Source organism: Vombatus ursinus, unplaced genomic scaffold (assembly GCF_900497805.2).
Source record: "Vombatus ursinus unplaced genomic scaffold, bare-nosed wombat genome assembly UNPS02015175.1, whole genome shotgun sequence".
Taxonomy (NCBI): domain Eukaryota; kingdom Metazoa; phylum Chordata; class Mammalia; order Diprotodontia; family Vombatidae; genus Vombatus; species Vombatus ursinus.
In genome coordinates, this window is record NW_020954953.1 from 6,498,866 (window position 1) to 6,521,798 (window position 22,933).

A 22,933-nucleotide genomic window follows, 5' to 3' on the forward strand; every position below is an offset into this window, starting at 1 on the left:
GAACTGCCTGGCTTCCTTTAAGTCTCAACTAAAATCTCACTTTTTACAGGAAGCCTTCCCTAATCTCTCTTAATTCAAGTTCCTTCTCTCTATTAATTATTTCTTACTTCACCTCTATATGGCTTGCTTTGTATATATTTGTTTGCATTTTATATTCCCCCATTAGATTGCAAGCTCCTTGAGGGCAGGGACTGTCTTTTGCCTCTTTGCACGCCCAGCACTTAGCACAGTGCCTGGTGCTTAGTAGGTGTTCAATAAATGTTTACTGAGTAGTTGATAATTCTGAAATTCATTTCTGCTTGTGCTATGTGGGAGTTCATAGGGATTCTGTCTGCTTCATTTAGGATGTGAAAGAAGGGGTTTGGATTGAGTTAGGAGTTCAGTAAAGAATAATCAGTCCAAGATAGAGAAACATCAGGACAAAAATCTAAATTCTGGTCTAGACTCCCAGGATTTTCTCAACTCCTGGCCCTTAGAATAAAATCTGCAAAAGACCTGCCAGGTGATTCCTTGGGCCATTTAGAGCTGGATAGGACCTCTGAGGCCATCAGAAACAACTCTTATTTTAACCTCTCTGATACTCAGGGAAGTTAAGTGAATTGCCCAAGGTCACAGGTAGGCATTTGAACCTGGGTTCTTTGACGCTAGAACTTCCTTCAGTCTTTTAATGTCTTATAGATATAATAGGAGAAAGAGCATGATGAAATGAAAATAGCTTTAGTTTTAGAATCAATAAACATTAAGTGCCTACTGTGTTCTAGGCACTGTGCCAAGCGCACTCTGGCTTTATTATGACTCAACAAGAATTACATTATCCTACTACGATTACTTGTTGTTAGCCTGATCTTGTGACTTTTTCACTATTCAGTTCTATTTATTAGGTATGTTGTATTAGTTCTATGACTTAGACAAGTCCCTTATACTCCCAACCTTCCCTCCTCAGTTTCCTCCTTTTTAAAGTGTAAAGCAACATGTAAATGCAAGCTATTGTTATAACTTATTTCTGGCATACATTTAAATGTTGACCTCTTTTTTTCTGGAGTCCTGTCCTACCTCTCCAACTTTATTTCCTGTTATTTTCCAGCATGCATACTCTGCTTTAACCAAGTCAGTCTTACTATCTTAGTTTAGGAAATACAATGTTCTTATTTTCTGTTCTATACATTGGCTCGTAACGTCCCCCTCTCTGGAAGATCCTTCTTCCCTGCTTTTTCCAATCCAATGCATTTTTATCCTGATCCAACTCGGGCATTACCCTCTCCATGGAGCCCTTTTAAATGACTTTAGTCCACAGAGTGATCGTTTCCTTTTCTGAACTCTTCTTGTCCATATTGCTCCCTTTGACTTTTAATCATACTGCCTTATAGTGATAATTAACTTTTATATAAAAATTGTCTTTTTTTCTAACGTGGCCAATACAAGAATTTGTTTTGCTTAACTATGAATATTTATTACAAAGATTTTTTGTTGTTTTTTTTTAATGGTGGGAGTAGGAAGGTAGAGAAAATAGATGTTTGTTAATTGAAAAAAATTCATTTAAATATCAAAATATATCTGTGTATCAATATATTTAATATCGATGTATATGAAAAGATGCATTGTCTTATTGATTACGTACAGTCTAAGCTCTTGGAGGGTGGACATTGTCCTGTTTCTCTGGTATCTCCTGCCAATATTTATGGTGCACATAGTGGGCACTGTTCATAAATCTGTTGAATGAATAAAAACTGGATATTGCCTCGCCAGTATCTCACAAAAAGTAGCATTTTTTTTTCCTATTAATTCCATTGCATGGTTGTGTATGGGACAAGTGGTCCATAGACTCTTTTGTCCTGACAAGGGATTCTATTGATTCTAAAAAACAAAAACAAAACAACCACAGGAGAACTGATTGATCTATTCTGGAGGGTAATTTGGAACTATGCCCAAAAGGCTATAAAACTGCATACCCTTTGATCCAATGATACCTCTAGTAGATCTGTATCCTAAAGAGATTTTTTTTTAAATAAAGGGGAAGGGACCTATTTGTACAAAAAATATTTATAGAAGCTCTTTTTGTAATTGCAAAGAATTGGAAATTGAGGGCATGCCCATCAATTCTGGAATGGCTGAACAAATTGTGGTATGTGATTGTAATGGAATATTACTGTGCTATAAGAAATGGTGAGCAGGCTGATTTCAGAAAAACCTGGAAAGACTTAGATGAATTGATGCGAAGTGAAGTGAGTGGACCCAGAACATTGTACAAATAGCAACAGTACTGTATGATGACTAGCTATTCTCAGCAATACAATGATCCAAGAGAAGTACCCATGATGAAGAATGCTATTCACCTCCAGAGAAAGAACTGATGCCACCTGAACGTAGATTGAAGCATACGATTTGTGTCCCCCCCCCACCTTGGGCCTGTGTCTTCTTTCATAACATGATTAATATGGTTTAAAAAAAAAACCAACCACATGAGATAAGAGTATGCTGGAACAAGTGGACTAATAACTCTAAGGTATTTCTCACCAGGGATGGTCTTCTGAATATAGATTGGGTTGAAGACAAACCCTTATGGACAGACCAGACATATATCTACTTTTTGGGGGTAGATGAAAGATCATGGGATCATATATTTGAGTTAGTAGGTGACCTGCAAGGTCATCTGGTCCAACTCCCTTGTTTTATGATGAGGACACTAAGATCCAGTGAGGTTAAGTGATTTGCCCAAGATCACAAAGGGATTAAGTGGCAAAATCAGGATGTAAAACCCATGTCCTCTAATTTCAAATCCAGACTGCTTGGGTTAAGGCCCATTTGTCTTCCCTTTCTTTTTTATATGTCCAATCATCATGCAGGAGTTAAAAGTCATCTATGAAAGATATTTCCCTTGATGGTCTCAGGGTCTCAACTCAGAATCCTGGGAGAATCTCTGTACTGGGCAACCCAGCTGTGCCTGTGCATGTATATTAATTGCAAATCAAGTGTAACTTTGTTATATAAACATGCAAAAAAAGTGCAAAAAAGAGAACCAAGGCAATTTTGTAAATTGCTTAATATGACAGAGAGTCCATTCAGCCATTAAAAGTGTACATCCTAGATGCCTCTGGCTCCAGCTGAGGACTTCCTAGAATACAGTTCTTCCAAGGCCATTGGGGTCCCCAAGGTTTGCAAGGTACCCTCCCAGGCTGGGTGCTGGTCTACAGCCACACAGTTGAGCTATCTCCACTTTCTTCTCTGGCTTCAGGATCTCTCAGAATCCTTTCTGTTTTTTCTTCTTATCTCTGGAGACTTCCTCCATAGGAGGAGCCTCTCCTTTGGCTCAGCTTTCTCTTATTTTCCTTTCAATCATGGGGGATGCTTCTGTTCTCTGGGTTCTCTTTTCTTACATGTGCTCTCTGCATTTGGATTTCACATGGTTACTTGCTCCATCATGCCCTCTGCTATGTTAGCAGAACTCTGTTGTTCCATTCAGTGTTTATCTATTTAAAATATTTTATTGAATATTTTTGCTTTACAGTTACTTCCCAATTAATTCCCACCCCCCCAAAAATCCTTTCTTCCTTATAAATAAAAAATTAATTAAAAACAAGTGACATTGAAGCATGTCTGTCAGTATATACTTCCCTTTCCCTTCCCATCCATGAGAGGAAGGAGATGTGTTTCATTGCCTGTCCTAGGAACAGATGTTAGTCATTGCATTTAATTTGATTTTAGCTGTCATTTAGTGTTTTCATTTCCAATACTGTAACCATTGTGTATATTATCTGTGTAATATTATTTTGCTTTCATCTCTCTTAGTTCAAACAACCATATCACATGTGTCTCTGAGTTTCTCATATTTGCCATTTCTTATGGTGAAGCAACTTTCTGTTACATTCCTATGCCATATTTTTTCAGCTGTTCCCCAATCAATGGACACCTAGGGTTTTGTTTTGTTTTTGTATTTTTAAATGTTTTATCAATGTTTCTCTCTTTTTTTTTTTTGCTTCTTTATCACAAAAATATCTTTATCGCCAACTACTAAATAGATGTCCTCCTGTGTAACAAATAAGGCACACCCTCTTTTCAACATATGTTTATTAAAAACCAGTTCTACCGGGGATGCAAAGATAAAGTAAAACTGTTCCTGCTCTCAAGTTTATGCTCTACTGGGGGGATATAACATGCTCTACTCCTAAAGGGATGGGAGTGGGGGGCAAAAATGGTGCCACAGTAGCCATAACAGTGTGACCATATTTTTATGGCTATTATGTCCATGTTTATCAAGTCTTGCTGCTTGCATGGGAGCAATAACAGATAATCCTTCTTTTTCTGATTAACTTTCTAGGTGGCAAACAACTGAGCTTCTTGGTCTTGGTGACAGGCTGTACATCGGTGGGAAGAATTCTTGATGCTGAGATCTATAAAATCACTGCAATAGATTTCTGTCCACTCCAGGAAGATGGCAAGGAAGAAGACCGTCTCACTGCACTGAAAAAAATTCTTAACTCTGGGATGTTCTATTTCTCCTGGCCAAATGCCGGCTCCAACTTCGACCTGACTGTCCGAGCCCAAAAGCAGGGTGATGACAATTATGAGTTGGGAAATTCCTTCTTCTGGTTAGTACCTTGTGTTATATTTCAGCTTTAGTCTTTTGCAAATAGCAATGGCAGCAGTTATTTTGGAAGCCAAATCTTAGTTTTTTGCTTTGGAAATACCTATTTTATGGAATATTCATGGAGGAATGTTACACAGGTCTGTATTCCTCCCACTACTCGGCAAACTCAGTGCATCCAAAAAAAGATTTATTTAAATGATGATGATGATGCACAAAACGCTGTTTTAGGCTCTGGGAGAGATACAAAGATAAATAAAATGTGCCCCCTGTCCTCAAGGGACACGGCTTTCATCCATAAGCTCAGTTAATTGGCAATTGATGATTTTCATTTTTATTTATATTTAGCTTTTCTGAAAGAAATTGACTTTGGATATGTAGCCTTTTGAAAAGGGCCCTGTGCCGGTAATGCAGTAGATTTTTTTTTTTGTTTTGTTTTTTTAAATTTGGTTAGGCAATGGGGTTAAGTGACTTGTCCAGGGTCACACAGCTAGTAAGTGTTATGTGTCTAAAGATGGATTTGAACTCATGCTATATCCACTGCACCACCTAGCTGCCCCTTGCAATAGGTTTTAACTGATGGTGGTACCTTTCCCTCTGGTTCTTTAGTAAAGTGGTCACATACTTTAAGTAAAGATGATGAAAGATAAGCCTAGAATTCCTCTTATTGGGAAGTGCTCCCGTTTACCTCATGCCCCAAGTCTCTCTTGAGATTCCAGTTCTTCTCAGACATTTCCTTGGTAGTTGGCTTTGTCCATTGGGCCACATTAAAGCTGCTCTGTGGTGGATGTGCTGAAACAAGGCTTTAAATATTGGTTGTGATGGCTCTTTGGGGGCAGGGATTCATTTTGGTCTTTTTGTCCCCAGCTTTTAGCACAGTGCCTGGCCCACAGTAAACACTCGAGACATGATTGTTGATTGACTTTCTAACATCCATAAGGTGCTTTAATGTCTGTAAACTGCATTAAATAAATTATATATTCCTGTGGAGGACTAACTCTTTGTTTAGACTCTCAGAGAGACATTACTTATGTTGGGGCATCCATTCTTGCTTTTGTGGATTATTTCATTTTATAGGAGTATTTGAAACATCAAGATATAGTCCATGTAATGTAGGATGATGCAGTTCAGTAATAGTACTTGTTTTTTGTTTTCCTAGTGTTCATATAAAAAAATATAGGAAGAGGAATTAGACTTGCTATCGTTAGTAAGTAAACAACTTTGCCTTAGGTCTCTATACATCCCTGCTCTCTGTTAGGCATTGTATAGTGAAGTGTGATAATCCAGTGTATCCATAGCTATTTTCTAATCATGGTCAGGGAATGTTTCTTTAGTTTTCAAAGTATTTGTTGAGATGGTACACCTTTGAACAACCAGTTCTAAAGTACCAGAAGGCAGCCCATAGAGTATGTTGGGAAGAGAAAGCATTAGACTTGGGCCTGAGGGCTAAAGGCAGTGGCCTCTAAATTGTTGCCATTTCAAGCAGATGGGGCCAAGGGATTGTGAGAGATAGAACAATTTTCGAAAACATCTCTATAGCCCCTTTGGGAATGAGAAGGGCTGTGAGATGTCCTCGGAACTTTTACAACTCAATGTCACTTTTTTGTTTGTTTTTGTCAATTATTGGATTGCATAATTCTCATGTACCAACATTGTGGTTGGTAGAAAAGTGTTTGTTGTTACTGTTGTTGTTCAGTCAAGACCCTGTGGACCATACCGTTCATGGGGTTTTCTTGGCAAAGATACTGGAATGCTTTGCCATTTCCTTCTCCAGTGGATGAAGGCAAACAAAAGTTAAGTGACATGTCCAGGTTTCTGCAGGCAGTAAGAGTTTGAGGCTGAATTTGAACTCAGATCTTCCTGATTCTAGGCGTAGCACTCTATCCACCCAGGCATCCAGCTGCCTAGAAAAGTATATGGACATATGAATAACAATATAAAATAATATGATTTCTCATCAAAATGAGACATTAAGTGCTGCATAGGAGATCAGAGAATGGGGACTTCACTTCATGGAAAAGGATAGGATTCACTCATCAGATATCTACTTGGAAGCTTTGGGTCTTTTTTAAACCAGACCTATGATTTAATTGGGATAGTGAACTCCTGGTGAGAAAGCCCTCCCTACAAGCATAGATCAACACCTGTCCAGCAGTTTATCATCATTCACAATAGCAATAAGCAGGTAGTAATCAATTCACTACATGCACACAGAAAATTGTCTAGGGTAGTGGTTCTCAAATTTTTTGGTCTCAGGACTCCTTTATTCTCTTTCTGATCAACCATCCGGGTTGTCTTGGGCTGGAAATTTGTTTCACTCTGTCTTTTGGTGGGTTCCGCTGCTTTAGAATTTGTTTAGAGCCATTTTTACAGGTATTTGGAGGGGGTTGGGGGAGAGCTTAAGCAAGTCACTGCTTTTACTCTGCCATCTTGGCTCGCTCCTTTATTCTCTTAAAAATCATTGAGGATCCCACAGAGCTTTTGTTTATGTTATATCTGTGATATTTACTGTCTTGAAAATTAAAATGTCCTAGTGTATTATGAAAATAGTTTTGACTTCACAGACTCCCCTGAAAGGATCTTGAAGATCCAGAGGAGTCCCGGGCCCACACTTTGAGAATCACTGAGGGAGGGCAAGAGGCGAAGTGTTTGGGAGTCACTGGGCTCGGGGACTGAGAGATGGTGCCTAGGGATGCACAACAGGTACATGGGAGAGACAAGATTTGAACCCAGGTTTTCTTGACTGTGAGGCTAGCTCTCCATTAGACCACCCTGCTTCTCTGTGCTTTGTACTATAGAAGGAAAGTAAGATGGAGGGTTGCCATTGTCAAAACTTCCTACTGGGAGTATATTGGTTGGTAGAGGTGCCACCGAAGTGGAAACCATTGCTGAGCTCTCCAGTGAAATGACCTAGTCCTGCATTCCATGACCAACCATTGAATCACTGGTAGGCAGGTGTCCATACTCAGAGGATCACCACCAGGTAAAGTGAACAAGGGAAAACAGCTCTCTTGGTTAATATAATCTTTTTAGTCTGGAAACCATGTGTGTTTAGTCATTTTCAGTCCTGTCTGACTCTTTGTGACCCCATTTGGGGTTTTCTTGGCAAAGATGCTGGAGTGGTTTGCCATTTCCTTCTCCAGCTCATTTGACAGATGAGGAAATTGAGGCAAACAGGGGTGACTTGCCCAGGGTCTCACAGCTAAGCTAGTAAGTGTCTGGAGCCAGATTTGAGCTCTTCTGACTCCAGGCCTGGTGCTCTATCCACTGTAATATCTAGCTGCCCCTGGGTACCATGGTACCTAAAAATTATCACCTGATATGACGCAGATAGATGGAGCAGTGGAGAGTGCTCTGGACCTGGAGTCAGTAAGAACTGAGTTCAAATCTGACCTCAGACTTATTAGCAATATGACTCTGAGAGAGTCACTTCACTTTTCTACCTCAGTTTCCTCATCTGTAAAATGGGGTTAAAAATAGCACCTATTATTATGAAGGTAAAATACGATGATATTTATAAGGCACTTTGCAAACCTTGAAGAGTTATATAAATGCTAGCTATTGTTGTTAATGTTAATTATAATAATTACTTTTACAATCAAGTCCTAGAGGGAAATTCAAAACTTTGTTTCCCTAAATAAATCTGCTTTTTCTTCTCCCTAAAGAAAATGGCCTGTGTTCCTACAGAGTGCCAACAGATGTGACTAAGAAATTATACTATGAGGATCCTACATTTGGCAAAGGGTTACTCTTTTTCCTGGCCCATTTGCAAATGAGAAGTTGTGAAATAAGATCAAATGATAACAGCTGTCATCAGTCACTGCTGGCCTGATGGAACTCGGAGTTTTTTGGAGGCCTTGCCCTCTTACCGGTAATGTTCTTTGCCAAGAATTGGGTGAATTGGAGCAGATATTTAAGGTACACACCCAGCACATCCTTGCTTACTCACTGTTGGTAGTAACCTGCACTTCTGTGCTATTGCTAAAGAAAAAAAAATCCTTTAGTTGATCAGACCAGATTATAAGAATTTAGTGTAGACATCTTTAGAACTGGCTACTAAGTGAACCAACCCAAGCCCACTACGTGCATTATTTCTTTTTTTTTTTTTTTTTTTTTGCTTTTTTTGGTGAGTCAGTCAGGGTTAGATGACTTGCCCAGGGTCACCCAGCTAGTAAGTGTCAAGTGTCTGAGGTCGGATTTGAACTCAGGTCCTCCTGACTCCAAGGCCAGAGCTCTATCCACTGAGCCACCTAGCTGCCCCTTGTGCATTATCTCAGTATCCTGTTTGACACAAATTCCATTGCTGCTCCTGAGATAAAGTGTCTTGGGAGGCAGCCTTTTATAGTGCAATCCTGTTTTTTGGAGCCAGGGTTCTAAAATCTTTTCTCTGCAATTTTTCTGGTTTTGTGACACTTCTCCCTCTCTGGACCTCAGTTTCCTCACTGGCAAAAGGAAAAGGTTGGACTAGGTAATAACTAAGCTGCCGGCTTTAAATCTATAGGTAGAGTACTAGTCTATACATGATCCTGTTAGTCAACAAACACCTAGATGACTTGGTGGATACAGTGCTGGGCCTGGAGTCAGGAAGACCTGAGTTCAAATACAGCCCTCAGACACTTGCTAGCTGCATAACCCTGAGCAAGTCACATCACCCTGTTTGCCTCAGTTTTCTCATCTTTAAAGTGAGCTGGAGAAGTAAATGGCAAACCACTCTAGTATCTTTGCCAAGAAACCCTAAATGGGGTCAGGAAGAGTCATATACGACTGAAACATGACTCAACAAGAGCAATTGTATTGGATCAGTTTGTGAAAAGGAATGAAGTGTAAGGAAACTAGAAAGTTAGGAAGGGGGCAGATTGTGAAGGTCTTTAAATGTCAAACAGAACATTTGTACTGTGTTTGCTCTTGGAGGTAAATAAAGAGCCATTGAAGTCTTTGAAATAATTGGTTAACATTGTCATACGTATACTTCAGGAAGATTATTTTGGCAGCTGACTGTAGGTTGGATTGGACTAGGGAAAGAGTTGAGGCAGGGAGATGAACCATAAGGCTGTGGAAATAGTGAAGGCAAAAAAGTGATGAGGGCCTGAACTAGCATGGTGGCCAACTAGAGAGAGAGAGAGAGACAGATAGGAGGGATGCGAAGGTAGAAATGATAAGACTGGCAGCAGATTAGATCCATGGATGAGCAATTTTTGAAATTTTTGAAATTTGAGGATTTGATTTTTGAATTTTGATTTTTGAGATTTAAGGGTGACACTGAGGTTGCCATCTACGGTGACTTTGAGGATGGTTCTCTGCTTAATGGTAATAGGGAAGGTGGGAAGAGGGGATGATTGTGGAGGGAAAGATAATGAGTTTTGTTTTGGAAATGTTGAGTTTCAGATGTCTACATGACGTTTAGTTTGAAGTATCCAAAAGGCAGTGGTGGATACAATATTGGAGTTCAGGAGGGGCGTTAGGACCAGATATACATCTGGGAATCATCTTTATAGAAAGGATAATTGAACCCATGGGAGCTGTTGAGATCAGCAAGTGAGAAAGTATATAGAGAGAACTTCTCACAGCACACAGTAGTACCTTTTCTTCAGGGTTGGAGCCTGCTACCTTGGCCCTGTAGGATCCTTGATTCTGTAAATTTCATCCATCCTTTGAAGCCAGGGTACTTTGCCATTTGCACATACTCCATCCCTATAGCCAGATATTAAAGAAGGAAGGCAGGGAATCACTCCAGTTGGTGGGTTAGATCAACTTAATATCATCATTTCATAGGATTTGAGATTGGGAAAATGACTTTAAAGTTCATCTAGTCCATACTGTACCTGAAGCATAAATACCTTCTACAATTCCTAATGAGTCATTCATTAAATACAATACTAACAGCGATAGAGAATTTAATCACCTCACAAGGTAACATTCCATTTTCAGACAACTTTTTATTGCTAGAAAATTCTTCCTTTTCTTGAGCCTGGCTTATTATCTGAATTATAGAGTGATTCATTTTTACCCCTTATTGCTACACATGCTAAGGCACACTTTAAATACATTTTTAGCAATGAGTTAGATTGGATCTGATTTTTGTAGTGATTTCTAAAGGTTGCATGCAGAGCAGTGTAAAGAGCCATCCTTGCATCAAGAAGACCTACATTTATACGCTGACTTTGATATCTACTAGCCTTCTGCCCTTGGTCAAGTCACTGAATATGTCTGCCCTCAGGCACAATCTCCAAGATTATAAATGTCAGAAAAAGTGCCTGTCTGTATTGGGAGTGGGAGTTTCTTTATTGGCAGTTCCCTACTCTAATGAAATCACAGATTTGCTCAAAAAAAAATTTACTAAAGGAAAGAAGAGTCTTGCCAGAATCCTCGTTGAACCCCTGACCATTAGGAGGAGACTGAGTTAGGAGGAAAAAGGAAATATTTCTACACTCCTCTCCAAAACAAATATTGTTTGGGAGAAGCCATCTGGGCTGTCAAGATCTCCTGGTTTTGTAAGGTATCCCTAGAGTGTGGGTGGAATGCCATCACAAAGTAGCTTCCTTGCCCATCCTGTTAGGAAGCACTTACCTAATTTTAGGAATAGGGGTTGAGTACTTTTTCTCACTGGTAGAAGAGAGAGTGTTGTTCTTGAGGAAAGCCAAGGAGTAATGATGTCATTCATTGCTGTTTTAAAACAAGTAGGCCGTTGCGATCTGGGTTATATTCTGTGCAGCAATTTCCCAGGGAGAGCCTTACTCCTCGTGAATGAGTTAGAGGTTTTAGGAGAGTGACAGCTCAGTCCTTTTGGCTCCTACCTGGTAAGCTGAAGAAGTGCTTGAAAAATTGTTACCTAGTGGCAGAGGGTGTCAACCCGCTCTCTCGTCATTAAGGAAGCAGTTCTTTTGCGGTCAGGATGAGTAGCACTCGCTAATTCCCTGGGGAGTAGTATATTTACTAGGAATTTTTATTTGTCCAATTTAGTCAAGCAAAGGAGCATTTATTAAGACATAGATGAAATAGATCATGATCTTAGGGAGCATAGGGCAACTATGTTATGCAGTGGATAGAGTGCTGGGCCTATTGTCAAGAAGACTCATACTCCCAAGTTCAAATCTGGCCTCAGACACTTAGCTGTTTGACCCTGGGCAAGTCACTTTACCCTGTTTGCCTCAGTTTCCTCATCTGTAAAATGAACTGGAGAAGGAAATAGTGAACCACTCCAATATCTTTGCCAAGAAAACCCCAAATGGGGTCATGAAGAGTCAGACACAACTGATAATGACTGAACATTAGGGAGCATACATTTTATAGATGGGAAACAGCACATACACACACAAGCATATGTAAAATAAATATGGGTAATTGATTGCATGGGGGGAGGGGAAGATACTGAAGCTGGGGAGATCAGGAAAGGTAGGGTGTAGCATTTAAGCTCAGCTTGGAAAGGAACTGAGAAGTAAGGAACAAATGCATCCCAGGCATGTGTGACAACTATGTAAGGGTAATGGGAGATTGTATGTGAAAAACAGCAAGGTCAGCTTGACTGGACCATAGAGAGCATGAAGGGGAGCCATCCTTAGAAAGGCTTGAAAGTGGTTGGAGCCAAAGGGCTCTAAATTAGCCAGAATCATTTGTATTGGATCCTAGAGGGTCACAGGGAGCTCCAAGAATCTGCTGAGCAGAGGAGCAATGTGATCAGACTTGTGTTGCAGGAATATCACTTTGCCTACTACTTGGAGGTTGGATTGGACAGGTGGGAGAGTGGAGGCAGGGAGACCAATTAATTAGGAGGCTATTGCATAGTCCAGGTTAAAGATAATGAAAGCCCCAAATAGGATAGTGGCTGTGTGAATAAAGAGATAACATGGAGGCAGAATCAGCAATAATTAGCAATTGCTTGGATCTGCTGAGTGAGTCAAGAATGATTTCAAGGTTGGAAACCTGGGTGACTGGAGGATAGTGGCATTCCTTGAGAGAAATGAAAGATTTTGTTTTTTGGGCAAAGATGAATTGTGTTTTAGACGTATTTAGTGTGAGATGCCTCCAGGGCATCTAGTTTGAAGTCTGGTAGATAGTTGGTGTTTTGATAATGGAGCTCAGGAGAGAAACATATAAAGATGTGAAAGGTATCTGCATAGAAATGATCATAGAACCTGTGGGAGCCTATGAGGTCACTCAGGATGGAGTGTTGGAAAACACCAACAGATAGGGGAATGAATGATCATGCAGCTAAGGAGACTGAAGAGTCAGAGAAGTAGGAGACCATTAAAAACCCAAAGAGGAAAAAGTAATCAAGAGTGAGTCGTCAGCAGTGTCAGATGTTTCAGAGAGGTCAAGAAGAATGAGAATTGAGAAGAGACTATTGAATTTGACCATTGGGATCTTTGCCAAAAGTCAGATTTTGAGGGGCTGAGAAGTCATTGAGAGGGAAGAAATGAAAGCAGTGAGTGTTAACAGCTTTTTCTTGGCTATAAAAGGGAAGATGGCTATAGGATGGTTTCGTTTTTGGTTTTGGTTTTGATTTTGGCTTTTGGTTGCTTTTTTTTTTTTTTTAAAAGGATGAGAGAGACCTGGGCATCAGATAGTGAGTCAGTAGATAGTGAGAGACTGAAGATTAGAATGAGAGAGGGAGAGACTGTTGGGGCAATCCCTGGGTCAAAAGGAAGAGATCAAGTAAAGAGGGTGGCCTTGAGGAGGAGGAATAAAGGAGGAAAAAATGGGGAATGATATAGATTAGGGGAGAAGAGGGAGCTCGCAAATGGCCTTGATTTTTCTTCGTAAGAAAGGAGGTGGTCTTCTACTGAATGGGTACAAGAGGCTTATGGAAGAACAAGAAGTTATGGAATGGCAGCTATGGGGAGGAAAATGTGATAGTGAATCGATTAAGAATAAAAGATTTGCTTGCTTCAGTAAGAGCTCAGTTGAGACTAGATACTATAAATTTATACTGGATCCAGTTAGTCTGATTTCATGAGTTCCTGAGGAAAGAGATAGTGGGAGTAATGCAGGACTGTTGTTGTTTAGTGGTTTTTTTCAGTTGTGTCCGACTCTTTGTGACCCCATTTGGGGTTTTCTTGGCAAAGATACTGTGGTGGTTTGCCATTTCCTTCTCCAGCCCATTTGACAGATGAGGAAACTAAGACAAACAGGGTGAAGTGACTTAGCCAGGGTCATAAAGTTAGTTAAGTATCTGAGGCCGGCTTTGAACTCAGAAAGACGAATCTTCTTGATTTCAGACTGGAACTCTATCTACTGAGCCACCTAGATGCCCCAGGGCTAGGGTTTGGCAAGACAGAAGCCTTGACAAGAAGGCAAAAGGTTCAGGAGGAGAGAAAAGTGCTATGTCGGCCTAAATGGGTCAAGTTTTGGAAACAAAGAAAGGGAATTCAGGGAGTGATAGGTAGACTAGATGAGTACTTGCAAAATAAGCAAAATCATACAAAAAACCCCCACAAATACTCTTAAACAATATTGTTTTTTAAAAGGACATACTACATTTAATGAAATAATAACAAAAAAGGCCTTATTTCCTTGTGTTCACTTGCAATCTCCCTTCTGCTTGGTTGTGTATATATTTTGTTGTTTTTTAAAAGTATACCTTCTGTTATTTTCTTTGGTATGCATCCCCACATATAAGTATGTATTCCTTTGTAGTCTTCATATTTATCATTTTTGTGGCATATTCATTTACGTTGATATACCATAATTTATTTAGCCAGTCTAATCCCTAATTTCCCCAGTGGGGAATTTTCGATTTCCATTTTTATTTTGATGGTATATAAGAAACCTTTATCAACATTTTCATATCGAGTGATACATTTTTACTTTTTAATAACATCCTTAGAGTTGTAGCCCCAATAATGGTACCCCCGAGTTTTACGATAGGATAACACTTTTAACTCATAATTGTATGTTGCCAGATTGCTTGGGACTTTTTTCTCTCATCTTTCTTAAAACTTGATTTGCCTACCTTTTGATTGTAGCACTCTCTTGCACCCTTTTTTCCTTGTGACCTGTTATATTATTGCCTGTCTCTCCAAAACAAAATAAATAGTTAATGTTAATGACTAGAAATTATATAAAGTTTTAAGGTTTCCTTCAAGGGTTCTTATAGCGACTCTATGAGGTACGTACTATTATTATCCCCATTGTAGAGATGAAGAAACAAAGGACTCATCCTGCTACATGATGAGGAATGGGTTGGCTGGTTGATGAAGGAGAGTGGTATAAGCTTATCATTTCCCAGTAGAATAGAAAACTTGAGGTCCAGGATTGTTTTGTTTTTGTTATTGTGATCCTCCATACTCAGCCCAGTGCCTGACCCTGGGGAGATGTGTAATAGATGCTTATTGGATTGAATTAATTTGAATCTTATTGTGGGTTATTGTTGGGCCCTTGACAAGCATTCTTCTTGGTCCTGATGCTAATCTACTTTCTTCTTCCTGTGTCTTTGTTGTCTGATTAATCCACCCGTGGTAAAATTTTGCAGGAACCAGCTGTTGCACGTTCCCTTGAAGCACTACCAAGTGAACTGCTCTGACTGGCTGCTGAAGGTGATCTGTGGAGTGGTGGCCATCCGCACCGTCTATGCCTCCCATAAACAGGCCAAAGCTTGCCTCATCTCCCGGATCAGCTGTGAGCGAGCTGGTGCCCGGTTTCACATCAGGGGGGTGAATGATGATGGACACGTGTCTAACTTCGTCGAGACAGAGCAGGTAAGTGACTGAACCCGACTTGAGGTGTCCAGTGATTCAATGCTTCTTGAGTAAGAATGGGCATGACTCACTCAAAGGCTTTCTCTGTATCTTGTTACCTGCATGAAGTTCTTTATCTTTTTATTATTATCATTTTTTTATTAATTTATTTTGATTTATCAACCCTCACTTCCATAAGCTTTTGAGTTTTAAATTTTTCTCCCCCTCCCCTCCTCCCTCCCCAAGAAGGTGTGCAATCTGATATAGGCTCTGTATATACATTCCTGTTAAACATATTTTCACATTAGTCATGTTGCAAGGAAGAATTAGAACCAATAGGAGGAACCACCAGAAAGAGGAAACAAAACAAAACAGAAGAAAAAAAATAGCAAATAGTATGCTTTGATCTGCATTCAAACTGCATAGTTCTTTCTTTGGATGTGGATAGCATTTTCCATCATGAGACTTTTGGAGATGTCTTAGATTCTTGCATTGCTGAGAAGGGCTGTCTATCAATGTTAGTCATTGCACAACGTGGCTGTTACTGTGTACAACATTCTCTTGGTTCTGCTTACTTCAGGAGTTTTTTATCTCAATGCTCTCCCCCCTACTCTGCTTTATTCTTCTGTAGTTGACATTCCTTGTGCAGGTCTGGTGCCTGTGTTGTGTATTACTTTTTGGTTAGCTTTCTGGTGCTTCTCTCACTGTGGAGAATGCATCCCTTAGGTACCAAATGTTGTTCCTTCTCCTTTTTTCTTTTCAAGTGTACTTCGTATAGAACTTCCACTTTTGATTCTCAGCAAAGAGTAGTTAGGACTCCTGATGGAAGGAGACAAATGATCCAGTTTGGTTTGGTGCTGTTTTTTGAGCAACAATGGGTAGACCGATACACTGCAGGGGGAAAAAATTCTCTCATTTTTATTCTAGATTGATTTATTTTTTTTTTTTAGCTTCATCTTAGAAGCAAATTATGGAAGTTGGGAGTTGTGGAATCTGGGAGTAAGGGAGCAGTTGGTTTCAGTGCCCATGGAATGGAACCATCTGTTTAATCTTCCATTGATCTTTCTTTTTTTAATTCTGTTCTCATTCCCAGGGATGCTGTTTACAACTCCTGCCTTTAGCTTGAAGTCTGCAGGGTAAATCTTTAGAAGAGAATATAAGACAGTGGTAAATTTAAGACGGAGGAAAGCTCTGATGAAATTCATGGGTGGAATATTGCCACGGATGACAGTATCCAAATACCCTACATTTATTTTGTGCCTGTAGGCGTTTTTGTCAGCTTCTCCCTCTTGTATCTGTGATTGAGCTGCTTCTTATAAGGACTTTGGACAGTGTGAGAACAGGGTCTGTAAAATGGAAAACGATTTGATTAATGCACAAGAAGCCTTGACTTCCTGTCAAGCCCTGACTGCTTGTCTATAGGGCTTCTCTGACCAAGGGATCCTGAACAGATTTTTTGGGGCAGTGAACCCATCAGGGAAGTAGCAGCCATCTTGGAAAATGATATGATCTCAAGAGAAGATGTGTGCTCTCGATTTTAAAATTTACTTTAGAAGCAAAAGAGAGGCAATGTGGCATACTGTGGATAGACAGCTGCTCTTGGAGCCAGGAAGATCTGCATTTATCTTACCTTATTAAATTTGACTTTTATCATATTTGATCCTTGGTTCTAGACAGCAGGATTTAGTTCCTTTCAGGTTGACATCTATCCATTAATTCTTTCAGTCCAGTTGTTCTACCGATTCTGAATGTATCTTATCAGTATTCTCATTCCCCCATATCTCTCCACCATTTCTACAGGGTAAGATGAGGGATTTTATCAAATACATCACTGAAACCCATATTTACTGTGTCTTAGCCCATTCTACCTGGAGAAGTCACACAACTGTACTGACTGCCAATTTATGTTAAGCAGTCTTCCCCGGGCCCTTCTGCTATATGACAATCCTTTTCTTTTTCTCTGACTGATTTCTCACTACACTTCCCACAGGTGCTGTTCCAAATCTCTGCCTTTTTTTTTCTCAAACTTCCTGCGCCACCATTAGCCTCCCTCTCAGCAGAAGACCTTAGCTCCTACTTTAGTGAGAAAATAAAGACCATCTGTCATAAGCTCTCGCTCCCAATTCTGTTCCTCACAACTACTCTAGGTCACCTATTCTCTCTTCCTTTGCTCCACTCTTTTAGCAATAGTTGGCTGTACTTGGATGTAACCTCATGTCCTTTGGGAACTTGCCCCCTTTTTCTTCCTGCTTTCCTCTGTTATCTGACTCTATACCTGCTGCCCATGAATGAGCCCATTTCTCCCCCATTCTTAATCTTCATAGCCTGTATCTCCTTCCTTTCATTGTCAAACTCCTAGGAAATGTCATTTCCATGTGTTTGCTCCTTACCCAGCTTTTCACCTGCTTTCAGTCTGGCTTATGATCCCACCACTTTACCGAAACAGCTGTGTCCATGGTTACCAGTGGTCTGTTAATTGCTAAATCCTATGGCCTTTCAGTCCTCAACCTTTTCGACTTTTCTGCAGTTTTGGGTGCTATTGACCACTCCTTCTCCCAAGCAAGCTATTCTCCCTCACCTTTTGTGATGTAGCTCCCTCCTTGTTATCTTTCTGTCTGACTGCCTGCTCCTTCCATGTTTCAGCCCCTAACCATGGGTCCCTCAAGGCTTTGTCCTGGGCCCTCTTCTCTTTTTTCTCTATTTTTCATTTATTTCATCAACTCCTATTCAGGTATCTGAGCAGAGGGAGGTATATATTTTGAACCAGACTTGGGATTTCATTGTTATAGAGATCTTCTTATAAGAAAACTCCCTCTCCCAATGCAGGTCAGCACCTAAGCTGCAGTCTAGTCTCAGTGAATTGCCCAAGGCACTGGGAGGTTAAGTAATGAATAATTTTATTTTAAAAATAGCTAAAATTTATATGGGGCAGCTAAGTAGTGCAGTAGATAGAATGCCAGGACTGAAGTCAGGAAGACTCATTTTCCTGAGTTCAAATCTGACCTCAGACGCTTTCTAGTTGTGTGACTGTGGGCAAGTCACTTAACTCTGTTTGCCTTGGTTTCCTCATCCATCAAATGAGCTGGAGAAGGAAACGGCAAACCACTCCAGTATCTTTGCCAAGAAAACCCCAAATTGGGGGAGGTCAGAACACAACTGAAAAATGACTGAACAACAACAACATTTATATAGTGCCTACTGTGTGCTAGGCATTGTGTTAAGTGCTTTCCAAACATTTTCTCATTTGATCCTCACAACAGCCCTGGGAGGTAGGTAGGTACTGTCATTATCCCCGTTTTACAGATGTGGAAGTTGAGGCCCAGAAATGACTTGCTCAGGATCATACAGCCAGTAAGTGTCTGAGGTGGAACTCAAGCTAGGCTTTCCTGACTCTGAGGCTGGCTTCTCCATCCATGGTGCCATGCTGCTTCATGAATACCTATTTGTCTACCTCTATTATCTCTCCTGAGATCCAGGCTGTACTGCCTATTAGACATTTCCAACTGGTCATCATATTGGTTAAAGTCCAAAATACATTATCGTCCCTGATTAACTCATCCCTCCTCTAAATTTCCCGATTTCTGTTGAGGATACTATCCTTTATGAGTCAGGTTTGGAACCTTGTTAAGTCATCCTTGACTCTTTCCTCTTCCTCCCCCCATATTTAAGATGTTGCAACGTTTTGTCAATTCTCCCTCCAAAATTTGTCAGTTCTCCCTCTCCATCTGTCTCTTCTTTCACACACTCTATAATTCAGCCAAATAGTTCTACTTTTATTTCCCCAAAGTTCACGTTCCATTCTCTAGTCCTTCATGTTACCCCCAAGTTTGAAATGCACTTTCTGACTTTTAGAATACTTAGCTTCCTTCAACATTCAGCTCGTTTCCCTAGGTGTTAGTGCTTTGAGTCATTTCAAATTATGTATGTTTATCCATATAAGTGCTATATCCCTACTCCATCCCCTCATAAATAGAATGTAAGTTCTTTGAGGGCAAGGACTGGTTTCATTTTGTATTTTTACATCCATTGCCTGACACATAATTAGTACTTAATATGTGGTTATTGAATCAAATTGAATTCTCCTAATCTACCTACCAGTCCAAACCTGTCAAAAAAGGAAATGAAGTTAGTCTGTTATGATCTGTTTTGGATGAAGTTATGCTGGCTCATACTACTGGTGCTTCCCATTCCAGATGCTTACAAACTATTAATAATATCTTTTAGGATTTTTGCCTATTCAATTAGGAATTGAAGCCAAGCTTACAGGACTATAATCTGAAGACTCCATCGTTTTCCCTTTTGGAAAAAAAATTAGGATTTGAGACAAGCAAACTACGTTTGCCCATTCTCAGTCCTGTAGCATCTCTCCCATTCTTCGTACTCTTTCAGTATCTTGGAACAGAGGTGTCAAACTTATATAGCTCACAACACTCAGGCGTAAAGTCCAAACCAGATTAAAATGTAATTGGGAAAAATTTAACAAAATTAATACAAGTTAAATAAAATATAGATAATGTTAATATGTGGTTTTCTAAGTCAATATGCAACCCACAGGCAACCTTAGGTGCAGTTTAGTAGCCCTCATTTCAATTTGAGTTTGACTTGGAATATCAGTTGGTCCAGGCCAGATGGCATGAACTCACTGGGGAGCAGCTAGGTGTGATTTCAATATCTCTCTTCTCTTGCATCTCAATTTTTTCAACCAATCTTGTCTTATGACTAACTTCCCAGTCTAAAGATCATTCTTTTTGGTAGAGAAAAGAAAAATGAAATGAGAGTTGAATAGTTCTACTTTCTTTTGATTGCCTTTTATATCTACCCTGAGAAGCATTTCTAGCCCTTTTTCCATCTTCACCTTACTCCCTACATAGCGATTTAAAAAAAAAAAAATCTCTTTTGTTGTCATTAGTATACTTTAGCTGAATGCTAAGCTAGACAGCATTTCTGACACTATTGTCATGGAATACTTGTATTCATCCTCTTTTACCTGCCTTCCTTTCATCTTTTGCATTGGCTTTTAAAAATCACTCTTGATCAGTGAGTTGACATTTCTCTCTTTTCTCCCTCTCTGGAATTATTTCTGTTTGTGTCATCTGAATTTTGTTCTTGAGAACATGTTATCTCACTTGTGCCAGTATCTTTTGTCATATATTAGGCTCCAGGATCCTATATATTCTCTAAGATCTTATGAACTCTTGGAAATCTGCTCTCCCTAACATTGGGGTTACATGAGACTTGTAATCCTCTGTGTTTTCAAACAGTTGAGGAAAAAAAAAAACCTTCTTCCCTTTCCTCTTTCTTTCTAAGTCAGTGAGATGAGATGATCTTTTCCATTCCAATGTCTGGTCAACTCTTTACCTTTGGACATTTTTTTTTTAGGCAGTTGAGGTTAAGTGACTTGCCCAGGGTCATACAGCTAGTAAGTGTCAAGTGTTTTGGTCTGAGGCCAGATTTGAACTCAGGTCCTCCTGACTTCAGGGCCGGTGCTCTATCCACTGCACCACCTAGCTGCCCCCCGGGGACTTTTATTGAATAATTTTGTGGATACCATTCTAAATATTTACCAGAGGAACGTCCAATTTTCTTGGGTCACATCAGATTAAATAATTTTTTTTGTTGTTTCCTTGGAATGTAAATAGGTACATGGGTCATCTTTTTCTAAAATATAGAGGGAGAAGGCAAGATGAAGAGAGAAGATTCTCCTAGCAATAGCTAAAAATTCCTGTTGCTGATTTTGGCAGGAGACTACTTGTTCTGCGTATTAGGAGTAACAGTTCTTGCTTACATAGCACTTTATGCTTATCCAATACTTTATACATATTACATATTTACATTAGTAAATTTGGCCCTCCCATCAATCCCTAGGGGTAGGTAGTATGAACATTTTTATCCAGTCAATATCATTATAATATGAATGTCCAGCCTAAGTGCCATAATATGCAGTGCCTTACACAGGCAGCATGGTATGGCACAAAAAGCACAGGATTTAGAGCCAGAGGACCTGGGTTCAAATTTCAGCTCTACCTTGTGCAAATCACTTCATCTTTATAGGCTCCCTTTTCCTGAAGCTCCAAATCTCTTCTATTAGTAAGGGCTTAATAAGGGCTTGTTGACTGACTGATTAAAAAAAAAAAAGGAGGAAATTGAGGCCCACACACATCAATACTTACCTTAAGGTTATGTACTTAGTGAGTCATAGAATTGGGACTCGAGCCCAGGTCTTCTGACCTCCCAGTTCAAGGTACTCTCTTTGATAGCACATCACATCACCTGTGTATTTCAGCTATTCATTTGGCCTTTTATGTTGAGAGAGAGAGATTTATTGAGAAGAGAAGAGAAAGACCTTTGCAAAAGTTAGAGCATGTACCCATTGGCACTGTGCCCATCAGACTGTTGAGTTTCTCCCATCCTACTAAGAGGCTCTTTTGATAATTAATTGTGAGCTTCACTCTGCCCATTAGCAATTGCTGGAGCAGCAAGGGTGGGAGTTTTGTTTCCAGTCCTTGTCTGGGCTGCACCCAGTGAGAACAAAGGGAGATGAGGCCAGATTTATGTAGTTGGTATAGGACAAAACCTGTATTGTTATATTGGCTACATTTATTTCTTTAGAACAATGCTTTCCAAATGGATTTCTGGAGAGTTCTCCAACAAGTGATTGGCATTCTCTACCTTCTATGTGTTATGAATAAGAGTCCTCCTGGGCATGGAGGCAAACACATGGGTCTGTTTTATGTCCTGCATTATGTAGAAGAATTGGTTTTGCCTAGAGTAGAACAACAAACTGTGTTCTGATTCCTAGCATCCCTCCTTTTTTTCAGACAAAAATGCTTGAAAATACATATACACAACTGAGGTTGGCTTTTCCAGGTAATTAATCACTGCCACCTCAATGATTCTTGACATTTTTAAGTGGGAGAAATGTCAGGCTTTGAAGCTCACTCTGATTGTGGGGGCAGCCAGCCAAGCCAGCAGGTTGAAAGCAGCTGCTTGATTGGGAGAACCAATGCTGAGCCTGTGGTGGGAGGGAGGATTGCAGTCTGGGCTTCCTCTGCAGTAGCTAGTGCTTACCAGTCACCCAAGCTGGAAATCTGGAGTCATCTCTGTTTCCTCCACCTCCAGTCCTGGATTGTGATTATAAAGTTGATTTTTTAAACCCAACTGTGAGACTTTCTAGATGGTTGGCTTGTCTGATAAGGATTCCTTTATGGAAATCTTCTGAAATACTTTTGGGTCATAATCTTCTAGAAGCTGCCCAAACTCTGCCTGGTTTTCTCATGAGCCACAGTGAATGCATATGCAGAGTCTGGCTTCAGATGACCCTCACCTGAAACTGCTCCAATCCCACCATTAGGACTAATGGGTGGCAATTCATTCCCATTCATTCAAGAGTCATTTATAACAGTTAAATGGATGCATATTTCACTCACCATGTTTTCTAACATGCAGACTTGAAACCTCAGTCATTTTCCACTTTGTCCTCTTTTTCCCTCTGCACTTAAGCAGTTATCAAATCTTGTCAATTCTTCCTCCATCATCTGTCCTCTTCTCTCACTTGAAAAGCCACCACCCTAGTCCAGGCCCTTACTGCCTCTTACTTGTATTATTACCGTGATAACTTACCTAACTTGTCTCTGCTTCCAGTCTCTCCTTTCCAAACAATTCCTGCAATAACTTCCTA

General features: G+C 40.0%; 1 protein-coding gene across 3 annotated transcripts in view; it reads left to right on the top strand.

Annotated features, from left to right (window-relative positions):
• LOC114031525 (synaptojanin-2) overlaps positions 1 to 22,933 on the top strand; it is a 143,526-nt gene that overhangs the window by 44,493 nt on the left and 76,100 nt on the right. For all 3 annotated transcript variants that reach the window (XM_027846650.1, XM_027846651.1, XM_027846652.1), the window contains exons 3-4: positions 4,316 to 4,586; positions 15,051 to 15,276. In XM_027846650.1, coding sequence (XP_027702451.1) covers positions 4,316 to 4,586; positions 15,051 to 15,276 — 497 coding nt within the window. The remainder of the gene's footprint in view (positions 1 to 4,315; positions 4,587 to 15,050; positions 15,277 to 22,933) is intronic.